Source organism: Chaetodon trifascialis, chromosome 5 (genome assembly GCF_039877785.1).
Source record: "Chaetodon trifascialis isolate fChaTrf1 chromosome 5, fChaTrf1.hap1, whole genome shotgun sequence".
NCBI classification, from domain to species: Eukaryota; Metazoa; Chordata; class Actinopteri; order Chaetodontiformes; family Chaetodontidae; genus Chaetodon; species Chaetodon trifascialis.
In genome coordinates, this window is record NC_092060.1 from 11,167,937 (window position 1) to 11,194,388 (window position 26,452).

Sequence of the window (26,452 nt, forward strand, 5' to 3'; positions counted from 1 at the left end):
CTGTGTGTGTGTGTGTGTGGCCAACTGGCAGCAGGAACCAACCAAGCCAGTTTGTTTTGCAGCCCTGGATGGGCAAACTGTTTATTGATATTTTCTGTGGTTAACAGAGAAAAGTCGCAGGACAGGATGTGTGTGTGTGTGTGTGTGTGTGTGTGTGTGTGTGTGTGTGTGTGTGTGTGTGTGTGCGTGTGTTCGCCGGACAGAAATGCCCATTCAGCAGTTAAAAAGGGATCATTGCAGCGCTCAGCTCCCACCCCTCGCTCTCTACCCTCCCTCTGCCCTCCTCACTCCCTCTGTCTCTCCATCTCTTTATTTCACGCCCCATATCTTCACTGCTCCTATCTGTCTTTAAAAAACAACAACAAAAAAAAACACTGTGCCACCCTCCATTGTTTTTCATGCACCTTGTCTCCGAGCTAATTGCTATGCTCCCTGTGCTTTAAGGTGGGATATTCCCATGTGCTGCTGCTTCATATGTCCTCTGTCTCAGAATGTCACATGCTCCTCATTTGTCATTCTTCTCAGAGCTCAGAGGCTGAGCACAATGGAAGGAGAGCTCGAGGTGAAACTAAGAGCCACACATACCGTACAAACACTCACATTCTGACAAATGGGGCTTAATTTGCACCTAGGCTTTATTATATACAAGCGTACATGCAAACACACAGGCAGAAAAAAGAGATAAAGTTAAGGGCATAAATATACACATGCAGACACACACATACTTAACTCAGACACACACACACACACACACACCGCCCCTGCTTTGGCTAGTCATCTCTGTCTAATTAGGAGGCAATAATCCGCTAGAGAAGAGTCATCAAATTCAGCCAAAAACAAACAGTCTCCACGAGCAGAAATGCACGTGTGCATTTCGCCCACACACATACAAACGCACACACATAGATGCATATAAATGCAGACACACACACACACACACACACGAATCATCCCACTATTACGCAAATGTCACCCTTACATAAGCACCATTAGGAAGAATAACATTAGCGCAGAAGAAGGGTCCGCATCTTTGTTGTGCCTTTGTTTTTGTAGATTTGTTTCAACAAAGCCATTAAACATTCATTGCTTCAGCAGTGACTTGAGGTGGCTTCCCTGGCAGCAGATACTAGCTAGCCACTTTAGAATAGGCTCGGGCTAAAAATAGCTTAGCATTCCCCATGCATAATGAATGGCCAGAGACAGCGCTAACGCTAGCTCTTTCCAGGAGCGATCTGCTACGCTCCGTTTGGCCGTCTCAGCTCTCCTGGCGTTCCGAGGGAGCGTTCCCAGACAGGTGCTCTGAGCCAGACAGTATTCCCATATAAACATTCACAGACCCAATTCCCAGCCAATCCTCGGCAACGGCGTTCCGTTCCCATTCACCTGTCATGCTTCACTAGGAACACAAGTCATGTCTGTCCACCTGTTAGCTTAGGTAATGGTGGACTACTTTACAGGAACACACACGCACGCAAACACAAACACACACAGACAAGCAGCATGCAGCTTCCTGAGGATTATCTCGCTGTGGTCAGTTTCTGCCTGGCTTGGTAAGGCTCATTTCCTGCCCAGCGTTCACTCTCTACAGGACCACACCAAACACACACAGTTCAGACAGGCCTGCACTCTCACAGCGCATGCATAAACAGGGGCTGGTTATAGGTGTTTTATTTCCTTGCCGCGTTTCCTGTGTCTTCCTACATGCCAGCGTGTGTTCATGCACTGCCAGACTGCCACTCTAAACTCATTTAGGTCAATTTTAATGGACGCCCAAAGCCAAGGACTCGCTCTGCACCCATTAGATCAGCAGTCCTGGCTGGGAAACGCAGCATTTTGCAATTTCATCTCCATGTTGTTCTCCCTCCATCCAAATATCTCTCTTTCACCCTCTAAGCTCTCATCAGCTTACCCCTTTTTATTCACAAAACCCCTTTTCTCTTTGTCTCTTTGACTCGCTCTGTCTCTTGGTCTCTGTCTCCCTTTCAGTCGCTTTCTCCATCTTTTTTTTACTTGGTGTGCTTTAGATGTGTTTTTTTTCCCATGCAAGATGTCTCATTAAACAACTTCAAAAGTCAAAGTTTGGCTTTCTCTATCTCTGCTCCCATTTGCCTCTTTGCGCCTATTTTTCCTGCTTCTCGTCGTCGCTGTTTTTTTTTTCTTTCTTTGTCTCCCTCGCTCGCTGTCTCTGTGTGTTCATGCTCAGCGGAGACTGAAAGAAGCCCCAGAACAGAAAGTGTGGGTGTATGTGAACAAGAATGAGAGAAAGAGAGAGTGTGCCTGCGAGCCTCACTCTTCCTCTTTGCCAGTGTCTGCCATTAGGGTGTCAGTGGCAGAGTGAATTTATTTGCTGTGCGGTTACTGGGCTAATGATTGATGTTGCCCCAGCAAACAGTAAACCAATTAGAAGGCTGATGTAACGTCATTTTAAAAGCCTCCTAATCACGTTGCTCTTGAACCTGGGACCCGGGCCTTCCCTAATGAAGATTTATACTGGATCAAAGGAGAGCCTAACGCCATTAACAATAGATTGTATTCCACCAAAAATCACATTAGGACTTCTCTGCCCACCCCCTTCCCTCCCATCAGGCCTCTGCTAAATATATCTGCTGATTACAAGTGCAGATGCACAGAGGAATGGAGAAACAGGGGAAGAGCGGGAATCAGAGGCAGAGAGGGACAGAGAGACTTGGCTCACAGTAGCTAATTGTTGAGAATAAATGCTTATGCTGATGAACAAACTCATCACTGCAGATGAGTGTGTGTGTGTGTGTGTGTGTGTGTGTGTGTGTGTGTGTGTGTGTGTGTGTGTATGGGGGAGAAAAATAGTTGTGAGGTGCTGATATAAGCACACAGGGCCCGTAACAGCCAACAAGAGAGTGTCCAATGATGAAAGAGAAAGCTTAGAGCCTGGGAAACTAACCAGTATGTCTTTGCTACACCGGTCCTCCTGTCGGCACTTAAAATTCATCATCCCCTTGCCTTTCACTTTCTGCTGGATTATTAATGTCATATGGAAAATAAGTACAAACACACCGACTCAGTGGCAGCCAATCTGCACTCTGCAGAGTGTCGGGGTTGCTTTCACTTGCATCATTGTTTTCCAGCAATAGTTGACAGAGGTGGGAGGGTTACATTTAAAAATGTAATCCATTAAGTGATTACCAATTGTCAGCTCAAAATGTGCTTTTTGTTAGGTGAGCCACAAAAGACGTTTCGGGACAGGGAGTTTTCTTTTATCACTTCTTGATTGTGTTTCTTCAAAAATGGGTGGAATTATCCAAAAGCAAGCAGGTTGATTGAATTTACACCGCTCTTTAACATGCAGTCATCAACATGAGCTGTGATTGATCTTTCACTGTTAAAATACATACAAATAGAGTGTAAATTCCTCTGTAAATTACCACAATCCACAGACTTAATATTTTCCATCTGATAAAACCATATCATCCATAATTGACAATGATGAAAATCAATTCCGATCCTCAATCTCCGCCTGCATGTCTTGTGATCTCGAACAATGTAATCTGTAATTGCTTAAGTCCCTTTGGTTGGATTTTCTGCCCTGCAAACAAATGCTGACTAGGAGGAATGCAAAAAGGCAGACACAAGCTGCCTAAAAGAACAAGATGTGGCATTAAAGCAAACAACTGCTGACATTTCACTCAGCAGCGACTAACTCAGATCAGGAAATGGACACATGATGATGGATGACACTGATATATCAATAAAACGAATGAAAGGATGAAAGGGTAGATGAATGGAGAACACTCTTACCCGTGGAGGACGGCTGGGCACGGAGCATGTATGTGTCATCCGGGTGGGGCTCCAGGTGGGAGTGGGTGGAGTTTTTCTCCAGCAGGGGCACCTGGCATTCTCTGATAGGTGGAGACGGGCCGGGGGAGGGGTGGTGGGGGGCAGACGAGGAGGACGGAAGGGACGGAGGGAGCAGTGAGGAGGAAGAGGTTGGAGGGAGTGGGCGACCTGGAGGATGGAGGGAGAGAGAAGGAGGGAGGGGAGGCGTTAGACAAAACAGATGGCAATGACTGACAGTGATACAGGGGCCTGTTCTGAGGCAGGTTCTCTGAGAGATCAGCATCATTTTGCTTAGCAAAGCCCAGAATCCCTTAAAGGAATCATTTCACCCAAATTACAATCCTCTCTCATACCTCTGGTATGTGTCGCCATGCAGATAATTTTGGTTTAATTTGTGCTGCATCTAAGATAATTGTCTCTGGATTCTGCCTCTATCCCAATACCATGGAGGTGAATGGAAATGAAATGAGCTTCAATGTCACGGTTTTTATTGGACCTCTTTTCTATCAAATAAATAGTTCCTAAACTGTATATACATATAAAATATAATAAAACCCAAATTATCTGCATGGCAGAATTTAAATTAGATTATTTTTATTATTATTGTCTCGTAATTTGGGTGAACAAACCCTTAAAAGTCTGGAGCATGGACTGATGTAAAAAGACCTACTGCAGTTATCCAGTTCACTCACAGTGACCTTGCCTCTTGGACCAGGCCATCGGTCTTAGTAAAGTAAAGCGGCTTAGATAAAAACACATAAAAACACATCAACTTGCGGTGACTCAATTCAGAGATAGATTCACACAAAAAGTCCACAGATCTCCTAAATACATTAATGAGAGATTTTAAATCAATGTATGCACTGCTGACACTTCAGCTCAGTGAGGAAGTTAGCTCATTTTGCTGTGTTTTAACTAATCCATGCAAATGCCATTAGATGAGATGAGAGTCCTCAAGCTGGTGAACTGACTCCTTCATGTCAGTTAAACAGCAACATTTATCTTAAGTTTGCTCACATTCGCCATCATAAGACACCGGTCGCCCCAGACCAAATAAAGCAGTAGCTGCCAAACTCCTGAGTGTATTGATTGATTGTATTGATTCATCAAGAGTGCATTTAATTGCTTCTGAATTCAACCTGTCATTTGGAAAAGGGCGAATGTGCAGTTTCCTCCTTCAAATTTGACATAATCCTGTTTTAATAAAATGATCGGATAAGATTTACGATTAGGCCTACATCCATTGTTTGATTGTCCTCTACATGGCTAAGACAAAAGAAAGTTAACAGCCAAGGCTTTAAATAGTGGGAGCCATGGGACACGTGGACACAATCAGGCTGTCCCATACACCAGAGAGAGAAGAGAGGGGTGGAGAGAATTCACTCTACTCTCCAAAGGTTTGGAATCAAGGACAAAGACAAATCTAATAAATTCTATTTAGAGACGGCTCAAAATATAGAATAATTATGTCTGCCGTATTTGCAGCTCAATCAATCAACAATATGGTAAGAATGAGGCCACTGAGTCCAGCCAATCCACCGAAGGACTCAGGTTATTACAACTACTAATTAGATAGTCGGCCAAAAAGACACTTTGACACACCGATAATCACTTATTTTCTCCCAATTCCACACTTGAAATGACAGCCCTGGGCGCCAGCGATGTTTTTTTCAACAGCTTTACAAATAAACCTTTTTTTTTTTTGTTTTTCTTAGTGATGCCTTGTCATTCACGCTCCAGAGTTAAAACATAACGGGGTGGAGGAAAACTGGCAAGCCGATCCCTGGTTTTTCAAACTTCACCCAGTCTTTCTTTTGCCGCTGAAAATTTCAGCAGGAAAAATGAAGAATTTACAATGCGAAGCCTTTCAATCAGTCACTTCTTCTTTCATCGCACCTCTCTTTTTCTTTTCATGCGGGACAAAAACAGGCGGGAACGGCGGCGAAGAAAGACAGAAAAGTTGTGAGACCTTGAAGAAACAGACGAGATAGCCGAACATTCATCATCATCATAGTGGGTTTTTTTTTGTTGTTTTTTTTTTGCTGGCAGTTCTTCAGAATACAGATGTGGTGTGATTGTTATTTGACAGCATTCACCTTCCTCACAGAGTATTGATAGACATCAAAATGTGCAAAGGCCATGATAGATGGGCGGGGGCTTTTTTAGACGATGGTGCAATATTGCTTGCATCAGGGAAACAGCACCTGGGTGAGGGACCGGGGAGGATTAATGTAGATGTCTTTTAAGAAACAAAGTGGTTGGACATACTTGCTGGCTATCTTGCCCATCTATGCTGCCTCAAAATGAAGCACATTAATCATGGAAGATACACGTTTGAGACTAAGTGTTGCTGCGGCTTTATAGAGATATATTTGATAGAAACAGAAGCAGAGCGATGCCTCTGTCCTACCGTCCGGACTGCTACAGCTTAGAGCTTTGCGTCATGGAAACCAGAGCTAGGATCGATCCACAGCCCCACGTTAACTACACCCCAGAGAGATGCCAGCCTTGTCTTCTGTTTAGGTATGTGTGTGTGTGTATGTGCGTGTCCGGTCAATCTCATCAGTGCAAACAGAGAAAAATGGATAAACAATGGCAAAGCAAACACTGCGGCTGACAGGAGGGAAAAGGGAGGGACAGTGAGAGACGGATGAAGAGGGGGGAGAGACGACGAGGTCACGGGGGTAACCAGGGGTATGGAGAGTGAAAGAGAGAGAAATGAATGGAGGGAGCGGAGGACGGAGAAAACAGGACAGCCGAGAAGCTATGAGCTGACAAAACTTATTGCCAATAAAAACGGGGAAGAAAGCAATAGAGGAGGGTAATTAAGAGGGGAGGAGGCAATAAGACGGGACGGAGCAGTGAAAGATGGAGGACAGGAAAAAAGAAATGAAGAGGTAAAGAGGGATTATGGACGCAAAAAAAGCCATTGATCTAAATGAATCGATCACTCACTTCAATTAATGGTGAGAAGGGATCTGGCTATTTGCATATTTCACTAAACCTATAATGAGGCTATTGACGACAACAGGCAATAAAAATGCATGCAGAGGAGTGTATGTATGTGTGTGCGTGTGTGCGTGCGTGTGCGAAGCTGCACACCTTTAAGATTGTTTTATTGCTGTTGCGTATTTTTATTACGTGTGTACACAATTATGTGCGTGCGAGCTCATGCGCGTAAAGTTATGCGTATGCGCGTGTGGTTATTAATATTTTAAATCACTTTAATTACAAAAAAGGAAAAATTGCACTAGTTGGCCAAAAGCAATTAAGGGAACTTTAATCTCCTTAGCAATTATGCTGTGGGGCATCCTTAACTCAGTCATTTCTGTCCGCTACATTTGGAAAAAGGTCAGTGGAAATTGCTTTGTGTTATTGGAACAAAGACTTAGCAATGAGCTCACGTGGTTCTCTTGACGATTTCTTCTTTGCCATCCTTCAGCCGCCTCCCTGGCCATCTGTATACGTGTCTGAATCCCTCTCTCTGTGCCCGTCTCTCACTCTCTAGAAGCTACGGCTCTCTAACAAGTGTTGATTATTGTGAGAAATAAGTGTATCATGGGGGAAAACTAGGCAACTTAAGACTGTAGCCTCGTGCTAAAGGCATTAGTTGAGTCTCTTGATGATTTCCTCACATTGTAAAAAGAAACACGATCATCATTAGTTTGTTGGGTGAGTATCAGGCTTTGACTCGTGCCTATGAGTAACACAAGCAGTAGGCGGGCGACTTGAGGGGGGATGCCATCCCTCTTGTTAGCAAAATGACCAAAATACATCCCCCTTGTAAACTTTCCATCCCCTCCTTTTAGCAGAGAGAGTGGAAGGGGTGAGGGGTTGTTAATTCAACATGTTAGTCTTGTCTGCCTGACTCATTGATCCTTTACGTGACTGAGGTTGGTGCAAGTTAGAATGTATGGCCCCAACAATAGCTCTGAAATATCAGTAACCTAACTGTGTATTGATAAATCCATGTATTGATGAATCTGGAGTAGAAGATGGATTTGTAATTGTGCCTTTTTCCCTCAGTCTCACCACTGTCAGTTTTGTCTTGGATCCATAATATTCTCTAAACTATATACTGTAAATACTCAGTTCTCTATGACTGTATATTGTAGCGTATACACTCCATCGAGTGGTTCATGATCAAAGTGACAAGGAGCAACAAGTAGTCGTAGAAGAGCGAGAGGATCACAGAGACACGCTGCTGCCTGTAGTATGAAGCATTTCTCTGGTTATTCAGTCTGTGCTGCTGAAAATAGACCCTCAGACCAAACTGCCTTTCTAAGAAAATATTTTATGGGATGACTGCATGACTGCACGTGAGTTTTTACTGTAGATGTAACCTGGGAGCGGAGCAGATCATGTGACTGCACCACCCTCCGCTGCTACAGTACATATTCTTCAAAGTAAAGTTTAGACCATTAAAACTACCGTGTGTTTTGTAAAATAAGCTCTATTAAACGCTTTATGTCCACATCCAGTAAAAGAATAGGCCTACACAAAATACCTAATATCCTGTTAGAAATGAACAAATCAACCGACTGCATACACGTTTATGAGCTTTGCTGGTTGCGGTGCTGTGGTGTATGTTTCTATTCAATCATCTCAATATGAGCTGTGTATCTATTGTTCCTCCATGAAGCAGCTCTTTCCTGTACAATGGCATTATACATCAGACATAATTCTGCTTGTTGACTGTTCAATGACTTCTCTTCTCCTCGTCCTTGTCTCTATTTCTGTCCCTCCCTCGCTCCCTCCCTCCGTCCATCCGTCCTCCCATCTGGCTGAGGTGAGGAGTGGTAGGCCGAGGAGAGTGGAGTGGAGCGAGGGATGGAGCGACAGCTGGAGCCCAGTCAGACAAGGAGAGACAAATTACCCCTCTAACGAGAGCCATTCATCATCTCTTCATCTCTCCCTTCTTTCATCCCTCTCTTCCTCCACACCTCAACGTGAAATACAGCGCACCTGGATGGCAGCTCCAGAAAAAAAAAGACAAACCAAAAAAGATCTACCACACAACTTTACAGTTGATGTTGATCTTATTTAGTCGCTACTCATGTGGCTCATGCTGCTGAGCCAATCAGCACGCTCTTCTATTAAGATGACGGAAAGTAAGGACGAGAAGAGGGGAGAAACAACAAGATAAGGGAGACGTGAAATGATTGAATGAGCGGTGCGCGGGGAAGAGGGAGGAAAAAGAAACCGACACACCCATGCTGGCACATGCAGAGACTCATTACCATGGCTGCTGTCAGCACAGATGTTGGACTGAGGGGGAGCTGTCAGTCAGCGCGTGTGTGTGGAAGTTTGCACGCATGGGTGTGTGTGGGTTTGTGTGATAGTGTCTGACAGTGATCTGAGGGCTATTTAGTGATGACAGCTGCTGACACAATGGGCCCTTTTCTCTATTTATCTATACAGTGCAGTCTGTCTCTGCCATCTCATCGCTCTTCCTGCCCCCCCCCCTTCTCAAATCCTTCGCCTCCCCTTTCCTCTCATTCGCTCCTTTTCTTATTAGTTAACATTTAGCTTGTGGCAAGATGCACACCTGTTGTTGTCTGTAAGTGTGAGCAACAAATGGATGTCACACCCTATCCAGGAATGACCTGAGTTCATCTGCTTGATACCTTGAATGTAACCTCCCACAACCTCCCCCTCATTGCCTTGGTAATCATAAAATGAGTGATAAAATGAGTAAAGAGGGAAGGGGAGATGAGCGGATGATTCAACAGACGTGTTTTAATTAATAAAGTTGGGCTTTCGCAGCCTAAAGAGATGATTGTATCACCGGCTCTGGCTTTGATGTGTAACAGAGTGTCTGGGCTTTTCTCTGGCCTAAAGCTCTTCTCTCTGCTCGCGCTCCTCTCTTTCATCACGCCTGCATCACTCGATCACTCCAAAGCTATGGGGGCCCTCTTCCCAAACAGGCAGATCCTCCACACACACGCACAAACAGCCTGCAGCTGAGGCTGGAGACGCCTGCCGGCTGGGAAAGAGGTGCTATCCACACTCACATTGTTTTGTTTCTACACTGCAGCATTCCTCGATTTCATTTGTTAGATTTTCTCCAGAATTACAGCTAAGGCTCTTCATTTGAGGCACTTGCAGATTTTTGCAGAAAAATTTTGTAAATGTGGCAGATCTGTTCAAACAGATTGTTACCTAAATTTTCATTGGTTAGGTTCATGGTTAATGACGATCTCATTCCTCTTGAACGCAACTCGAATATGCTTAATGTATCTGATCCTTACCATCAAGTCAGGCCTTATAATAACGAGATGTTTGACTTATTAAACTTGGGAAATTGTGGCAAGCTCAACAGGTTGTGTAAATCGTTCTCTGAAGCAGAATTCTTTGAAAAGGAAAAAGAAATACATGTGCAGAATAGAGAGGTGAGCAGATAAAGGCCGAAAACCTTCGCCTTGTTCCATCTATTCAATCACAAATCAAATCGCTCCTCTTCTGAGGTCAGCAACCAATGACTGTGAGGCCATTCAGAAGCAGCAGGTTTTGATGATGAATCACCTCTTACTAATATCTTTTGACCTTCATAAGATGTCAGGAGCATGTGAGTATTGGAGACCCAACCCATTTTACTAGAACTTACAAAGGGATGATGAACTGAATGCAAGTGCTAGTTACTCCCATCTGATCCTCATCTAGAACACTCACAGGCATACAATTGCTGTATAAAGTAAATACAAAGGAACTGTGCATGGCAATGGCCACTAACTTACTAGATATATCCAATGAAAGGACCCATCCTGCGGCAGGAATTCTAACACATCATCTCTGAGTAATTACGATATCTGGTTCAGAAGGTTGTTCCTCACTCCTCTCCTCACTCAAGCGGTTGTTTTTTATTTTGAGAGGAGGAGAGAGGAGGACAGATGCGAGCTGACATGCAGCAATACACTCAACCTTTTGACCCCGACGCACAAACACAGCACAGTACCTACCTGCATCTGCTAATTGAAACATGCCTCCCTGTTGCTGGGAAGCACAAGTAGGTGTGTGTGTGTGTGTGTGTGTGTGTGTGTGTGTGTGCGCGTGTGCGTGTATGTGGCTATACGTAGCATTAGGATGCTGCAACACACCCGTGATGTCCATTGTCAGAGATGTCCACTGCGTAACTTGGGGCAACCTCGGAGCTTGCATTACCATATAAATTACATCCATGTTGTTGCTGCTGCTGTGGATTGATGGTATTGTTATGGATTCTACACATTGGACCCTCACTGAAAACAATCAAAATGAATAGCCCCCTCCTCCCACATGAATGCACACGCACGGATTCCCATACATGGACACTCGCTCATACAGTAAGTGCACGCACAAGTACGCAGGCATGTGCATATGATAACACACAAACACGCACAGACCCTCAACCCCAGGTGCAGAGACGCAGAAACCCATCCTCTCAGCCTTCCATTACCTCTGAACATGCCCCCATAACAGCTGAAAAGAGTAGAAGAGGGAATTATCTGTTTGTGTGTGTGTGTGTGTGTGTGTGTGTGTGTGTGTGTGAGTAATGTGCAAAATATGTAACAATACATATGCCTTTTTGCTGCTGCTGTGTTCAATAAAATCTATTTGCAAATCAATTTAATAGCATTACAAAAAAAATGCCATTTTAAAACTTGAGGGGAGAAAACAAAATATAAATCATCTGCAAAATAATAACATGGCATGAAATATAATAACGGAGTAACAAGAATTATACAAAATGAAGTCATTTCTGGCCACAGAATAGATGCTGAAGCTTAAAAAAAAAAAGCCACCCAATTATTTCCAAATTTGTTATTCAAATTATAAAATGCAGTGACAGCAACTGTTCAACGGCCAACAATCTTTTAATACATTTAAGGGCCAGGCAAGAGCATTTTTCCATATCAAATCAAGCATTTCACATAGTTGGGAGTAGATTTAATGATACTGGCAGGATGCTTCCATATGTTCATACTTGAGAGAAGGGTTGAGAGCGAAATGAGGGCAAGCTCTTTGATGACCGGGGATAGCACTTGGCCTTAGCACTTAGTGAAGGCACCAAGAAAACACCTAAAACCCAGTTGCAACTTTAGAAAGACCCTCTTAGATTTATATTGTATCTGGAAGAGCAATATCTGTGTGTTTGTTATCTAACTAGAGAAAGCTTTTAGATGTTGCAGTGTAAAAATCAACAGGGTGAAATGCTGGAAGGAGCTTTTCCTCCAGTCTGTCACGCTGCTCAAATCGTTTGCCAAAAGTTTAGTGACATGAGAACAAATTGTGAACCGCAGATAGCATGTTGTGGACATGAATTAGGGGAAAATTACTAGGAGAGGATTGGGTTCTTCAGCAAAAAATAGATTCCACATTTTCAGCTGCTTGCCTTGTAAAAAGGTGAGTCAGAGGTAAATTAAAAACCAATTTTCATTAAAGCTGTAATTCTATTTATCAAAAGATTAAGACAAAGAAGCCTAACTGTTCTAAGAAAGACTAAGGTAAGGGTTTAGAAAGAAAGACGCTTTGCCAGACATTCCAAAGAAATTCCTATTGAAAACATCTTCATTAATTAGCACTTAATCTCGAGTCAACCAAGCTTGAAGTAAATGTTTACACCTATTCACCCTAAATTTCCATCATTCCATTTGTGGTGGCCTTTATTTTCACTGGCAAAGAAGACAAACTATATTTCCATTTTAAGATGGGGCTCATTCAGTGAGAGGGGGACATGCAAAAGTACACTACCTGCAAGCTATCAAGAATGAAATGCATACAGAAACAGAAGCACGCAGAAAGAGCCATGAAAAAGACACGCAGACATACAAGGGCACACAGAATGCTGAAATACACATTCAATGACCTACTGTAGATGCACAGGTACCTACACAAATACCTATTCAACATAACAGGGCTCCGCTGAACCGACTGTCAATTGCTGTGGTTGCTATGACAATCCAGCTCCATGAAAAGCACAAAAAGAAGCTGAAAAACAACGGCACTAAAAAGAAAGGAAAGAAAGAGATTTGCGAGCGAGAAAGGAAATGAGGATGGATGAGCCCTGGGAGAAAGAGGAGATGGTAAGCAATCCGGATTTGTTTGGTGCACGGATCTGCCAGTTTGCGACCTTGTGCAGTCAGAGATAGCGTGTTGTATTGTAATCTCATGAATAAACTCAATTTCAGTGAAGTCTTTTTTTGTCTGATGCTACATTACCTGAAATACGTGTGTGCATGTTTGTGTGCGAGTGAGCTCGCGAGGCTGAGTCAGCAGTGCCTCCTTTGATGATTAGCAAACACATGCGTGCACGCACACATACGGGGAGTCCACTTCAGTAGGATCAGCCAAAACAGGGGTGATGTATTTAGAGCCAGTGGATGATGACTGTGCTGTGGCCTGTTTCTGAGAGAAACCTCTTCTCTCTTTGATGTTTTGCAGCATCTATTTATAGTAACAGCAGGAAAAAGGATGGAGACAGTAAGCCACATTATATTCCCTCTAACTGGCTTACTGTTGAGCATCGCTCTCTCTCGAGGTGAGCAGGCTGGAGTCTCCAAACTCTAGATTCAGAACTTACGGAGCCTTTTGCGCCTCAGTTGAGATGTGTTCAGTGCTGTAGAGATGTGTGTGTTGTTTATCAAAGAGACGCAGCAGCTTGAAGTTGCAGTCATCTGAGTTACACCTTGAATGCCTCTTTCTTTTATACACATGCATTTGAGGGAGGCTTGCACAAATAATACAAATAATAAAAGGAGATACAATACAGTTGTAACTTTGGTTTGCCTGGATTTTACAAAGGTTCTTTCAATTTCTGAGGGCCATTGTTACAAGGGTAATCATCGCCTTTAGACAAAACTGGTTGTGGCAAAAGTAAGAAAAGTTAATCAGCCTGTATTACATAGATGTTTCAATGGCAACAGTCAAAATGTGAGGGCACCACAATCAAGTGTGAATGGGAGCAGCAGTGAGTTTGTTTAGGGACAAAAAGTGTTATCTCAGAAAGAAAATGAACAAGAGTAACCAAGAATAAATGAGCACAACATCTGACTGTTTTATAACGCCAAAGACAGAGTGGGCAGAGGGCAGACGGTGGTCATTAAAGATGAACTATGAAGAATTCTGATGATTGCCTTCTTTTGTTGAGGCAACCACATTATGGTGGCTTGTATGTTTTAAGCAATCTTTCTTTTGTGCAACTTTTAATGTAACTCCTCAAAGCTGGTCTAAGTACTTCAACTGCCTTACTTCTACAAATCTCTCTATAAATAGATCATTCCAATTTTATCATAATAGATGGCCAATTTATTTTCCCACTTAGAGCTTAATTGTGGGCTTAGTTAATGGAATTGACATTTTGCATATTACAATTTTTTTCTTTTTTTTTGGGGGGGGGGGGGGGGGGGAATCCTGCAGACGAATCCTGCTGCTAAACTGCTCCTTTTGAGCTCTTCATCACTTGCAGAATGACCTTAGGAGGCAGTCCTAATCACTGATTACATTGTTAGCTGCTGCTTTGGTAAATCAGATGTTAATTAGGAGCAGATTGTGATCTCAAAGAGAATGAAAGGTGCAGCGCAAAGTTGTGTCACACTTTCACAGATGTAATAGAAATCAGGCCAACTATCTCCCAGCCTCCCTCTTCCCCGGGAAGGTGTATTTGCGTTTGTGACTCTGCAGAGAGGAGAGTGCTGAAAAGCGAGTTGAGATTACTAGGCATGTCTGGGCTCTTTGAAGTGGCTGCTGCATTGGTCATGGATGGATAAGTGTGTGTGTGAGTGTGTGTGCGATGGGGACAGGTTGAGTATCTATCTATACTGCAAGAACATGCAATCGTCATACAACCTTACAATTAGCACAGCTTGCATCAGCTGACATCAGCTGACTCAGAGGAATAAGGAAGTCCCCATGCTGATGGACTTCACATGCAGTTGCGCAGCTAGGTGTATGCCTGAGTGTGTATTTCAGAGAGCTTGTTTGTGTGCCCATTTTGCACAAACACTCTCTTGCAAACGTGATGCAACTCTCCAAGGCACAACCTGCAAACCCATTCAGCTCATAAACAGTTGTGCCCAGCCAAGCAGAGGCAAAAGACTTTACTAGGCACTGGAGGAGACAGACATCCCAGTCAAATGTTCAACATTAGGCTATTAGTCTCACCCCCTCGCTATGAAGTACAGACCTCGGAGACAAATAATAAATGCTAATCTTTGTAGGACGAAGCCAAGTCAGTCAGTTTAAGCTGAGAGCGTCGAATGAGATTTTTAATTACTGCATGACCTGGGGTATATTAGCGCATATTAATGAGGATCATTAACCTAGAGGTAACTAAGACCCCTCCTTCTTAACTACAACTGATAGCACCTCTGCTGTCTGATACTAAACTATCAGTGTGTCGATGTGCGTGTACGTATGTGTGTGCTTTCAAGAAATGTCTCACAGATGGCTCATTCCATCCTTTGTAATAAACTGTGTGACCTTGGTTAAAGTAAGTAACTAGAGTCAATCTACTTTTACAGAGGAATTAAACAGCTGAAAGCCTGAGCTCGGGGCCGAAAATGCCCAGTGCAGAATACAGAACCTTGGTTTGTAACTTTAATGTTTTTGTGCCCATTTGTTGCAGATGAAGGATGGCAGGGAAAAGCAATGTCAAAGCAATAGTTTTATCTGGTCTTTTATGCAGCCTCAGATAAAAAAAAGAAGTAAAAAAAAATAATAAAAATAATTCAACTGGTACAGCACAGAGCAGAATGAAAGATGAGGAGAGGGAAGGAACAGTTTCAATTGACATATGCAAAGGTCAAGGTAATTTCAATGGATAAAGAAGAGGACAAATGGGAAAAAAAAAAAAAAAAGGAGAAAGTTTCTGCTCGTCGACTACAAGAGGTTGTGGTGGAACAGAGGAAGGCCCATTTTCCGCCCCCTGCAGTTTAAATGCCAGGGACACTATTGACGTCATCCACCCACCGTTTCTGCAACACCAACCCCCCCAGTTCCTTCTTCCAACCTGGTGTGTCAGCTTCAGTCTTGTAGTGCCATTAGGCTGCAGTCTCTGTGGTATAGAGGCAGATGCTTTTATCTCAGAAGAGGGCGGACCAACCGTATTTGGCTTGTAAAATTTGCTAAGCACGCACACGCACACACGCACACTCACAAACTCATTCATACACAGATGCCTGTGGAAAGATACACTTATGCACACACACTCTTCCTTATCTCTTGCTCTGTCCATTTCTCTCCACTCTCCTGTCTCAGCAATTTATCCTTTCATCTTTACATAACTGCACGGTCCCTCTGTGACCTGCTCTAAAACTACACACACGCAACATGGCAAATCCGCAGTGCAGGGACCCATCCACCTGAGCCTTGTATTCTACCTACTACAACTCTATCTTATATCTCATGCCAATACACCAACTGGAATAAAAATATCAATACAATGAGCACATGGCCAGTGTGAGGGGATCCAGTTGCACTAATACACACAGAGCATATGAAATTTAGGGCAACGCAGTGGAGGGAATGGGTCGGCTTTGAACAGTGGATCCATAGAAATAAAGAGGGTCGTGTTATTGAGAGTTCCGGGTGGTTACATGCACAATGGAGGCAATCACTTGAGCAGTGTGCTATTCTGTCTGGTGCTGGTATGGAATAATGAGGCATGCTACTGCTCTCTGGTCGCCATTTACATTATATAATCTAATGGTAAGTGTAGTATGGCTGAATGCACCATATACTGTTTGCACTGTGTTTGATTTTGGACAATGGCAAGCGGGGCTGTCGTACATTTTATGTAAATTGTGCAGTGTGTGTGTGTGTGTGTGTGTGTGTGTGTGTGCACGCGAGCATGCATCTTCCTTCAGTACACTTTGCATTAATTGCCATTCCCAGTGGTCGTCAAGAGAGCGCAGGACTCCTGTGGGACGTCTGCACCTTCATTAGTCTCTACTGATCATCACGCTGCAGCACCAAGAGAGGGCCTGTTCCCCTCTTTCATCACTTCTTTGCTTCACTACTCCCTTGCCTCTCCCTCTCATTCTGCCCCCCCCCCCCTTTTTTTTATATATTCTATTTTTATATTATAGTTTTCTTTTAACATTTTCTTTAAATGTTTTCTTCATAGCATTTCAGGGTTTATTAGCCTGGTGCAGAGAGGGGAAAAGATTAAAAAGAGCAGGAAAGTTCTGGACTACGCTGGACTTGAACACAGCGGATCTGTGCTCGCCCCTACACCGTTACTCCATGGTGTATCCCCCCTCACTCATTTTGTAATGGGTTATGATTTCACTGCCTCCCCTCTCATCCTTCAATATTTCTGTCACTTCATCACCCCTTCCCCCCGCTTCACCTCTCTCCACTTCCTCCCCGCCCTCATCTCGCGCGTTCTTTGCATTTTCATTCCCATCAGCCTTCCTTTCGTCATTATCTCTCAGTTAATACTTCTCACTGTCTCAATCCTCAGCACAAGTGGTTCTTACCCCCAGGGGGTAGGTACGCGAGCACTCCACAGACCCCTAAAGACATGTAATGCACCCTGTGCCCCCCCCAACTCCTCTGACTTAGTCCCCCTCTCTCTCTGTCTCTCTGTCTCTCTCTCCCCTTCTTTCTCCGCAGTGGCTGAGAGACGCCAGCTGGAGGAAACAGAGAGAAATGGGCCCAATTACAGCATTGGGAACTGAAAGTTGGCTAATTAACTCTAATTCGCTAACAAACTGCTTTTTCACCAAGAATCATCTCTCTCTGTCACATGGCACACACATGCATGAGAAACTGCATTTGCACGCACAGGCAAATAGAAAAACGCATGGACACACAACTGCAGGTACATGTGCACGCAAACACAACCACACTGCCTCTCTTCCCTCCCATCTACACACAAGCTTACATGCCCACACAAACGCGCACGGACCCACTTGCTCAGCTGTATTTACCGCAAGGGCAATATGTTGATTACGTTAGAGTGGCTGATTATTGCACAGTGACAGTAAAGGAAACAAATGTCTTTCATAGGCAGGCATCTATCTCAGCGAGAGGGCTTCTAGCTATAGACTATAGCAGCAAATGACTGCGCTGTATCCAGCTATGACAGACAAAAGAAAGAGGGCAAGAAGAGGAGGAAGGGGGAAAGGATAAAAAGAAGAGAGTGATTGCTCAAATGAGGTGCAGGGAGAACAAAAAAGTTAGAGGAGCGCCAGATGGAGAGGGGAAAACAGATGAATTAAGGATAAAATGGAAAAAAAACTGGATATATGGGGGGGGGTGTCGAGACAGGAGATGGATAAGGAGCGATTCTCTGAGTTTTGTACTGAAGCTGTGAAACAGTTTTCCCCTACAACAGGATAATGGTGGTTAGAGGCAAGAACAATAGGTTTATCTAGAGCAAAGATGCTATCTGGGGTAAAACACAGACACACACAACAACACACACACACACACACACACACACACACACACACACACACACACACACACACACACACACACACACACACACACACACACACACACACACACACACACACATACAGACAGCAGGATGTTTCATTACTTGTGCGTTACAGGCTGTATGTGGAATTATAGCGTAGGCAGCACTTGGAACAATAAGCTTGTCAATGTTGAGTTATCAGAACAGGTGTCCAGTGGGCACAGCTCTTCTGAAATGGCAGTCTGATGCTGCAAGCGCACACACATTCGCACACGCAGTATATAATAGGGAAAGTATAAAGCCATTGTTCGTGAGTCAGGATATCCTCTCACCCCTCTCAATGAATTATGAAATCCTCCTGGATTACCAGACATGATAAGAAGCATCTTGTATATGTGTGTAATACATGGCTAGCACACACACATACATGCACAAGCACACACAGCGTCACACACTCAACTACTCAACACCTGACCATTGTGCAGATGGTTTCAGATAGGAAAAAGCTACTTCACCGGGCCAATCTTTCACTTGCACTCCTCCCAGCTTTCTCTCTCCATCCCTTCTTCATCTTTGACCAACTCTCGCTCCATTCTCTTCCAATAAATTCCCCTCTGACTCTGCCTTTCTCACCAATTACCCCACAAAGAGATTGATAGTTACTCCTCTTCCTCTCTCGCTCCGTTTCTCTGATCCACCTCCTTTTCCTCGTCCACTTGCTCCATCTCTGTCCCTCTCTCACACCTCATTAGTGATGCTAATACCCCAAGTAATAGAGGACACCATTCACAGTGTATGTGTGTGTGTGTGTGTGTGTGTGTGTGCATGACCACACACTCTGGAAGGGACTGTGTCTGGGAAGGGGAGATGAGTTTCCCCCTCTGATCCCATTTCTCCGTCTGGGCCCTGCTCTCCTTCTCGCTGGGAGAAAATCCGATGGAAATGCAATCACAATCAGTTAGGGTCCAGACGAGGACGGACACACACACACACACACACACACACACACACACACACACACACACACACACACACACACACACACACACACACACACACACACACACACACACACACACACACACACACACACACAAACATACACTCCATTCCACTACCGCAAGGGAGCCATGCAGAAAATTGTTTTGGACATGGTGATGAGGAGAAGGGGGTCTGGGGTGTGGTGAGGGGGGACTTTTAATTTACATTTTTAATGTAAAATATCATTCAAAGAGGGAAAGTTAGGCATCTCATTATACTGCTTCTTTATTACACACAAGGCACATCAGTCTCAGGGTGCTGTGTCCTGAAAAATATGCACACGCGCTCACACATAAACACACGTGTGAACTACCTGCTGAGCCCTCCAGCCATAATCACCAAGTTCGAAATGGGGCTCTTCCTCAAACACCATAAATCTGGAGAGGAATCATCTCCACTGTCCTCCAGATATCATCAATCACAGATAATCTACATCTTTGGGTTCCCCCTCCTCTACTCACAGCCATCCAGGAGGGGTCACTTTGGGGAAACTTTGTGGGAAAACGACCAGCTCTTCATATTGAGACAGTGAAAATGCTGCTGCAGCATTATGGATGTGAAGGATTTGACTTTGGCCTTCAAGTTTTTTAGCAACAAGGGCTCATGACTGAATGGCAGCACAGGTTATCAATTGTTTGCGCCTTCAAAAATAACCCGAATGACCACTACAAGAATGAAATATATGAGTGCTTTCTGATTGGCTGCCTCTACAGATAAGGTTTGGCTGAGGTTAAGGACTGCAGGAGGCTGATGAGATGTGAACCATGGTCTCCAGTGATGCCTGACCATCCACACCAAACTCCTCTCATCACGCTGCATTTGATTCCATGAGGAAACCCTCTTAGTCTACTGTTAGCATGACCACAGGAAGCTGCTTGTCAGGGAAACGTAAAACATAATGAAACGTAAATACAGGTTATTTCAAGTGTTTGAAAGCACAACTAATGCTGTCATTGCTGTGGTATTATTTGGATAATCATTGTGACTTTAATACATCAGAACATGTTTCCAATGATGAGCATCAACTTTAAAGGAGCAGAAATATGTCTTTTTTGGCTAATTGGAGGCAGAAATTTGAAGATGACACATGCTTGACCTATTAGAGCCTTATAAAGTAAAAATGGCCGATTTACACATTAAGCATACATGGAGACGTGTTTCTGGCAACCTGACACAGTCCAAAATTAACTCTTTTTCTAGCTCTGTTTTGGTTTTCACCAATTCCTGAGGGAAACGTTTGGCTCTTTGGCTGCTAAATGCTCCACTATTATTCGCCAGCAAGTTGGTAGCTTTGCTTGTCAGCCATTTGGTGACTGGCATGTAGTGTATGGGTGGTTTTTAGAGTGTTTACGCCTGCAAACATGGTTGATAAGAGTAGTTAGAATGATCTGAAAAAAAAAAAAAAAATGCAGGGCTATAAAATCAAAACAACGCGCTGAAAGGTGCTAAAATGCTAATTAAACCTGAGGGAAACTACAGAGCTGGGTGATAAGTCTCTTGTGGCTTCACCACTATGAGCCATCTTTTTAATATCATAAAGTTGTCTGACCCATTGTTCATATGAAAATATCAAGCACTGCCTGTTCTGTCTTAGGACAGAGGTGGTTGGCCTTCAAATAAAGATGCTTGCCCTGCGTGTTTGTTCGACAGTCTGCTGATTCCACAACAAAATGAATATAGTAAATGGCTCACAGTAGTAAATCACAATCGCCATCTCTCTAAACTCTTGCTCTGCTCAGCATCAAACGAGACACTTCCCGCCTTTAGCGCTGCCCCGCCTCCGAGGTCACAGCTAGTGATGTCATGCTGAAATGGGACTGTGTGGCCCTCAGAAGCCCCTGGGGCTCCTAGTGGACTCTACATGTCAGAAATGATCAGCGTCAGGCCATCGGCCTGACATACGGGCTGCCATGAGGATCAACCACCTGCAGGAACACTAGTGGTGATGCCGCTAATGGCGTGTGTGCAAGTCTTTGCCTTTGAATATATATGGAACCATCTGGACTCGATGCTGTTGCAGCCGCACCATCAGGATGACTCGTGATGGGGTTTTTTTTGACGCACACGTACAGCTGAGCGTATATTATCACCACCTGTGTATGTTTGTGTGGACTAGGAGGACATCTGCCCATGTCAGCAGTGATTTAAATGTTCTCTAAAGAGTTTGAGTTGACACACAGTTAATAAACATCCACCTGATGCTGATTTTTGTAAACAACTTTACGTGCCTATTTAAAAACTGGGTCCGCAGCCTGCAGGAATTCAAATTCAAAACCTTGCTTATCATATTGAACAGCAACTTTAAATCAGCAGGATTTATGTCAGCGCTCTGATAATCACCCCGCAAAGACCTCCTTGTCAAAAAGTGTAGTTTCACAAAGTAATGCAAACACACGGCTGGAAAGTGAACCCGACACTGCCCTTCCTCTCCTTCCTCCTTTTTCTCTCTCCTTTCATGCTGTTTTTTGTCCTCTACAAGTCTCCTGCAGTTCTTAAAGGCTGAGACGGCACTGTGGGAGTCTGATCACTACTGAGTCCGCATGCACGTGCGCACACACACATACACATACACGCAGATACACAAACGGACACACACACACAGTGAGTTTCCTTTGTGCTGCAGAAAAAAACCCTGCACCCTTAGAAGTGTGTCTGTAAAAATGAAATTGCTGGCTGCATTACAAGCCTTTGAAGGTATTGAAAACTCATTTTTACAATCACCCCACAGGCAGGTAGAGAGACGTCTGTGTGAGTGTGTGCAGACAGTTTCCACCAGGTGAGTTAGGCAATATTCTCTGTTCTTTTAGTCAGTCTGCAGTTGATTATTGTTGTTTTGGCTACAGTTTGTTGTTGAGCTTCTTGTCGTTCCTCAGCCCTCCACCCATCCACTCACCCACCCACCAAGTCTTCATCTGGATAATCCTTAGCACTTTCTTCCCTTCGAACTCTAAGCAAAGTCATTTCTCCCTGAGACCCCCCACTGGGGAGAAACAAACTTTCAAAGCCAGCCAAACAATGACTCACACATGCACACATTCCTCTATGAAAAGACACACTTCCCGCAGAGGAACATCAAGAGGCGCAGAATAGACATAATGGCTTTCTGATAATTATTCATAAAGGTGACTTTAGTGTGAGCGCCACTAAGTGCTCAAGCTCAGCAGCATGGAATGAGCCCGGAGTTAGTCACAACACAGGCAGATGACCAACATTATGGTCAGGCTGAAACAGACCGACACACACACTCCCCTATACTTCTGCGCACGCGCACACACACACACACACACACACACACGGGCTATCAGCTGCGGCGCACACATATGCACATTCCGTGACTCGGCCTTGTCGTAATGTTTCAATTAGCTGCAGAGGACAGTCTGGCCACACACAGTCTGGCCATGCCTCCCATCTGGGGTTAGGGCAGTCAAACAGGCAGGCGGATGGACGGACAGAATGACGGGCAGGCTGATGGCCCTCCGCACTGATTAATTCTGAGAGATGAAGAGGGCGGGGTGAAATCAGACCACGCTGATGAGAATAATCACGAGAGGCAGTGAGCTGTACTTTCCCTGGAATTACAATATGGTTACGGAGAGCATATGGTTGTTCTCTATTTCAGTTTCTGTTGACTGTACACCTCCGGCTCTACAGTTATATAAGTCTCACTCCTTTCTTTGAAAACAATTTTTCACCTTATCTCTTCTGCATTCTGCTTGAACCCGCTTTTGTTTGCAGCTGCCGGGACAGAAGCAGCATCCGTACCGCTGCGGCAACATTGACGACAACAACAAGAGTCCCCAAAGGACCAGGAGGGAGGAGGGCTGCATCGCCCCTCAATGATCTCTCCCTTGAGGAACAGCTTAACTCTTCCCCCTGCTTCATTTCTATTCCCAGTATTTTCTCCATCTCTGGTTTCCAGAGCGAGGCTTTATCGTTCCTGTACGGAAGTCGTTACTGAACGGCGGTGGAAAAAAAAAAAATCAATGAAAAAAGGCAAGGACAAACTAGATCTCTCCCTCCGTCTATCTGCTCACCTCTCTGTCCGATCCCCTCGTCATCTCTCTCTTTCATCCTCCCTCCATCTCTTTCTCTCCATCACCCTCTCTCTGGTGGAGGATAGTAATCCCATTAGGATCAATATTCCAGGCGAGTGAGCATCCTTTCACTGCAGCAATTACAAACCTTTAGAGACATAAAGGAGAGCATTTCTTCACAGCTTAGACCATCAATCAACTATTTAGCTTCAGACGCAAAGGATGTTGTGTGTCTGTCTGTGTGTGTGTGTGCGTGTGAGAGAGTGTATATGTGTACGTGCGTGCACGTGTTTCTGAATTCTGCAGTATTGTTACGTCTGCGTTACTGAAATGACTGTTGGGATTTTCGTCTTATAGATCCTATTATGGGCGTATGAATACATGAGAGAGCTTCTTAATGTACACTTCCCATCTGGCGGTGCAACAAGGCCCTATCATCTCCCTTGTGAATGCATGTATTAGCATTGTCCACAGTGGGATTTCACAGACGGCTAAGCTTGGGTGTTTAGCCAGGGGTTAATATTTCATGCCTTCACGTTATCTCCCCCTCCGGCCTCCCTCCCTCCTCTACTGCCAGCATGTGCATCCAATTCATGCAAGTTGCCTCACTTCATTGCTATGCCTGTGTGCCAAACACACAGTATGCTAATTTAACAATCTTTGAGCTGGCTTCCTTGACAGCAGTGGAGCCATCCTATGATTGTAATTCTACTAAAAATTGGTTTCTCACTAACATGAATACCACAGCTAGAGTCCTTCTTTTGCCATCTTCCTCTGAATACTTTCCCTTTCCTTTTTCTCTGTCTCTAATGAGGTGGCGTGACTGACAGGAATAGTGAGGGCATATCACTTCTCATCTTGTCAGCTCTGCGGCCACTTGTGCCCCTCAATGTCACAGGGCTCCTCTTTGCCTGGAGGCCCCCGGCTTCCATCTATCTAACTGCTCCACAACCCCCCATCTGGCACGTCTTGCCCAGAGACAGAGGCAGCCTCGGCTGGGTCACGTCTGGAGGCGCCCTTGGTGGCAGGCTCTGGAGCACAGTATGGCTACGATGCAGCTAAGACAACAGGAAAATGCACTTCATCAAATAGCTTCATACATATTCTACAGTGAAAATTTAATTGGTGTCTGGGTTACAATTTGTAAGAGAGTAAAACAATTTAATCAGTTCTTTACTGAAGTGGAAAATAGAAAATGCCATACTGTAGGTCTGATGCAGCAGTGTGGGTTACAGCAGATCTTAAAACAACAAATACTTAATATTAAAGCTCACAGAAAACCACCCAGGAAATGACAGATCCAAATGGCTCGCTATTTTTATCGACGGTTCAGAGCTGCATCATAGCCTGTGGCTCACACTGTCAAAATGATCGTTCTAATTCTATGCCATGAAAAAATTCAATTAGACTATCATTAGACCAGGCTGATGATGAGGTTCTGTTTATCGTTAACTGCACATTATTCGATTCTTCATTTAACAGGCAGCGCCTCATTTACTGATGATCCATTTAACAAATGCTTCTCGAAAAGTTTCTTTTGGCTGAAAATGTGGAGTTTTCGAATGTGTTTGTCCCCAGCGTTGCAGAGAAAATCTGGGTACATTTTCATGTCTCTCTGTATGAAGTAAGCTATCTGCTTTATTTTGTGCAATGACAAGTTCCCTTTCTTGCCAGTTTGACTCAGAGACTCAAGCATATGACTACATGTGAAAAACAAAGGGAGTGGCATGGGGTTTAACTGGTGGGTTGTTGTTTACAGTCCCAAAAAATTGGAGCAAAAAGCGTGCATGCATGTACGGAGGATGTTAGCGAGAGCAGCAGAAGGGGCTTGATGGCACTTGTGGTAGTGGATTAACTGTTACATCCCTAACAGAAAGTGGTAGCTGGAGAGAAGAGGCTAAAACCGAGCCCTCTTTTTGTGGAGGATTTTCTTCTTCTTCTTCTTCTTTTTTTTTTACCAACAATAGAGGGGGGAACAGACTGACTCCTATAAAGCCAGCACTGTCTGTTCTTTTCCTGCATACCATTTTTATAAATCTTCAAATTCTAACACTCCCAAGGAGGGAATCTACTGTAGTTGGAGCTGCACTTGCAGGCCTGCGGGACCAAATTTGGATTTGCACCCTTGCCCCTGCTGGTGTATCTATCAGACGCCATTGTAGCTACTGCATATTCTTCCCATCATATTATCTCACTTTCAGCATGAATATATTCCCGCATGCAGATCCACACACACATGCCGAAGGTCCCCGTACCGATCACCCACCCATTCCTCTCAAAACCCTGGAGACGGAGAACACAGGCTAACAAGGGAGCAGGGGGTGAAAACAGAGCGCTGGAAGAAGCGTAGCGCTGGAGGAAAAAGTGGCAGGGTGGAGGACATCTTTCCTAGAAATCAAACTGTGCATATTTTCATCTTTGCTCATAGACCAACTCCCACAGGACATCAGTATGCCAAACCAAAGGCCTGCTGCGTCTGTTTACTGTGTGCTAGAAGAGAGGAGACTGAATCAAACTCATTTAAAGAGAAATTATATCTCCTTTGATACTGCTGTGTGTGAAGGCAAAATTCGCTATCAAAGCAGCCTCATCGAGCAGATAAGTCCTGTTCCAACACCTTCAAGGAGCTAAACGCCAGTTTGACAAATACGAACCAAATGCTCTTTTGTAGAATGCACTGGTCAAATATAGCATAGACAGCAAGGACACCAAGAATGGACACAGTCAAGCACATTAATTGAGAGATGAGATTTTCAGATTTTATCCCAGCAATGTGAACAGTGAGAACACAGCGTGATAGCTTTTATGGAGAGCATCTACACAGCCTTAGAGTTTGTTTACAGCGGTGACTGGCAATAATGGTTATACACTGGCCTTGGAAAAACAGTCCACCAGTATAATATCGGCTGGATAACATCTACAATATCACATACACTGGAGCTCGGAACACAAACAATACCTTTAAAGTTTGTTTATCTCCCCACACACCTTCCCAGTTATAATGTCTAGAGGATCGCGTCTGTGAATCAACAATTTTCCTTTTTGACGACAGGCCCGCAAGACACATGTAGAAAAAATAGATGCCTGGAAAAGCCTGGAAATTTAAATGTACTCAGTAATATGGTTTGCCATTCCTTCCCTGTTTTTCCTGCTGTTTGCC

General features: G+C 44.1%; 1 protein-coding gene across 6 annotated transcripts in view; it reads right to left on the reverse strand.

The window, feature by feature from the left end:
- The window catches only part of tenm2a (teneurin transmembrane protein 2a), a 205,346-nt gene that overhangs the window by 59,193 nt on the left and 119,701 nt on the right, over nt 1–26,452 (reverse strand). For 3 of the 6 annotated variants that reach the window (XM_070962081.1, XM_070962080.1, XM_070962079.1), the window contains exon 2: nt 3,775–3,981. The exons of the other annotated variants lie outside the window; for them this stretch is intronic. In XM_070962081.1, the coding sequence (XP_070818182.1) occupies nt 3,775–3,981 (207 nt within the window). The remainder of the gene's footprint in view (nt 1–3,774; nt 3,982–26,452) is intronic. 6 annotated transcript variants of the gene reach the window in all.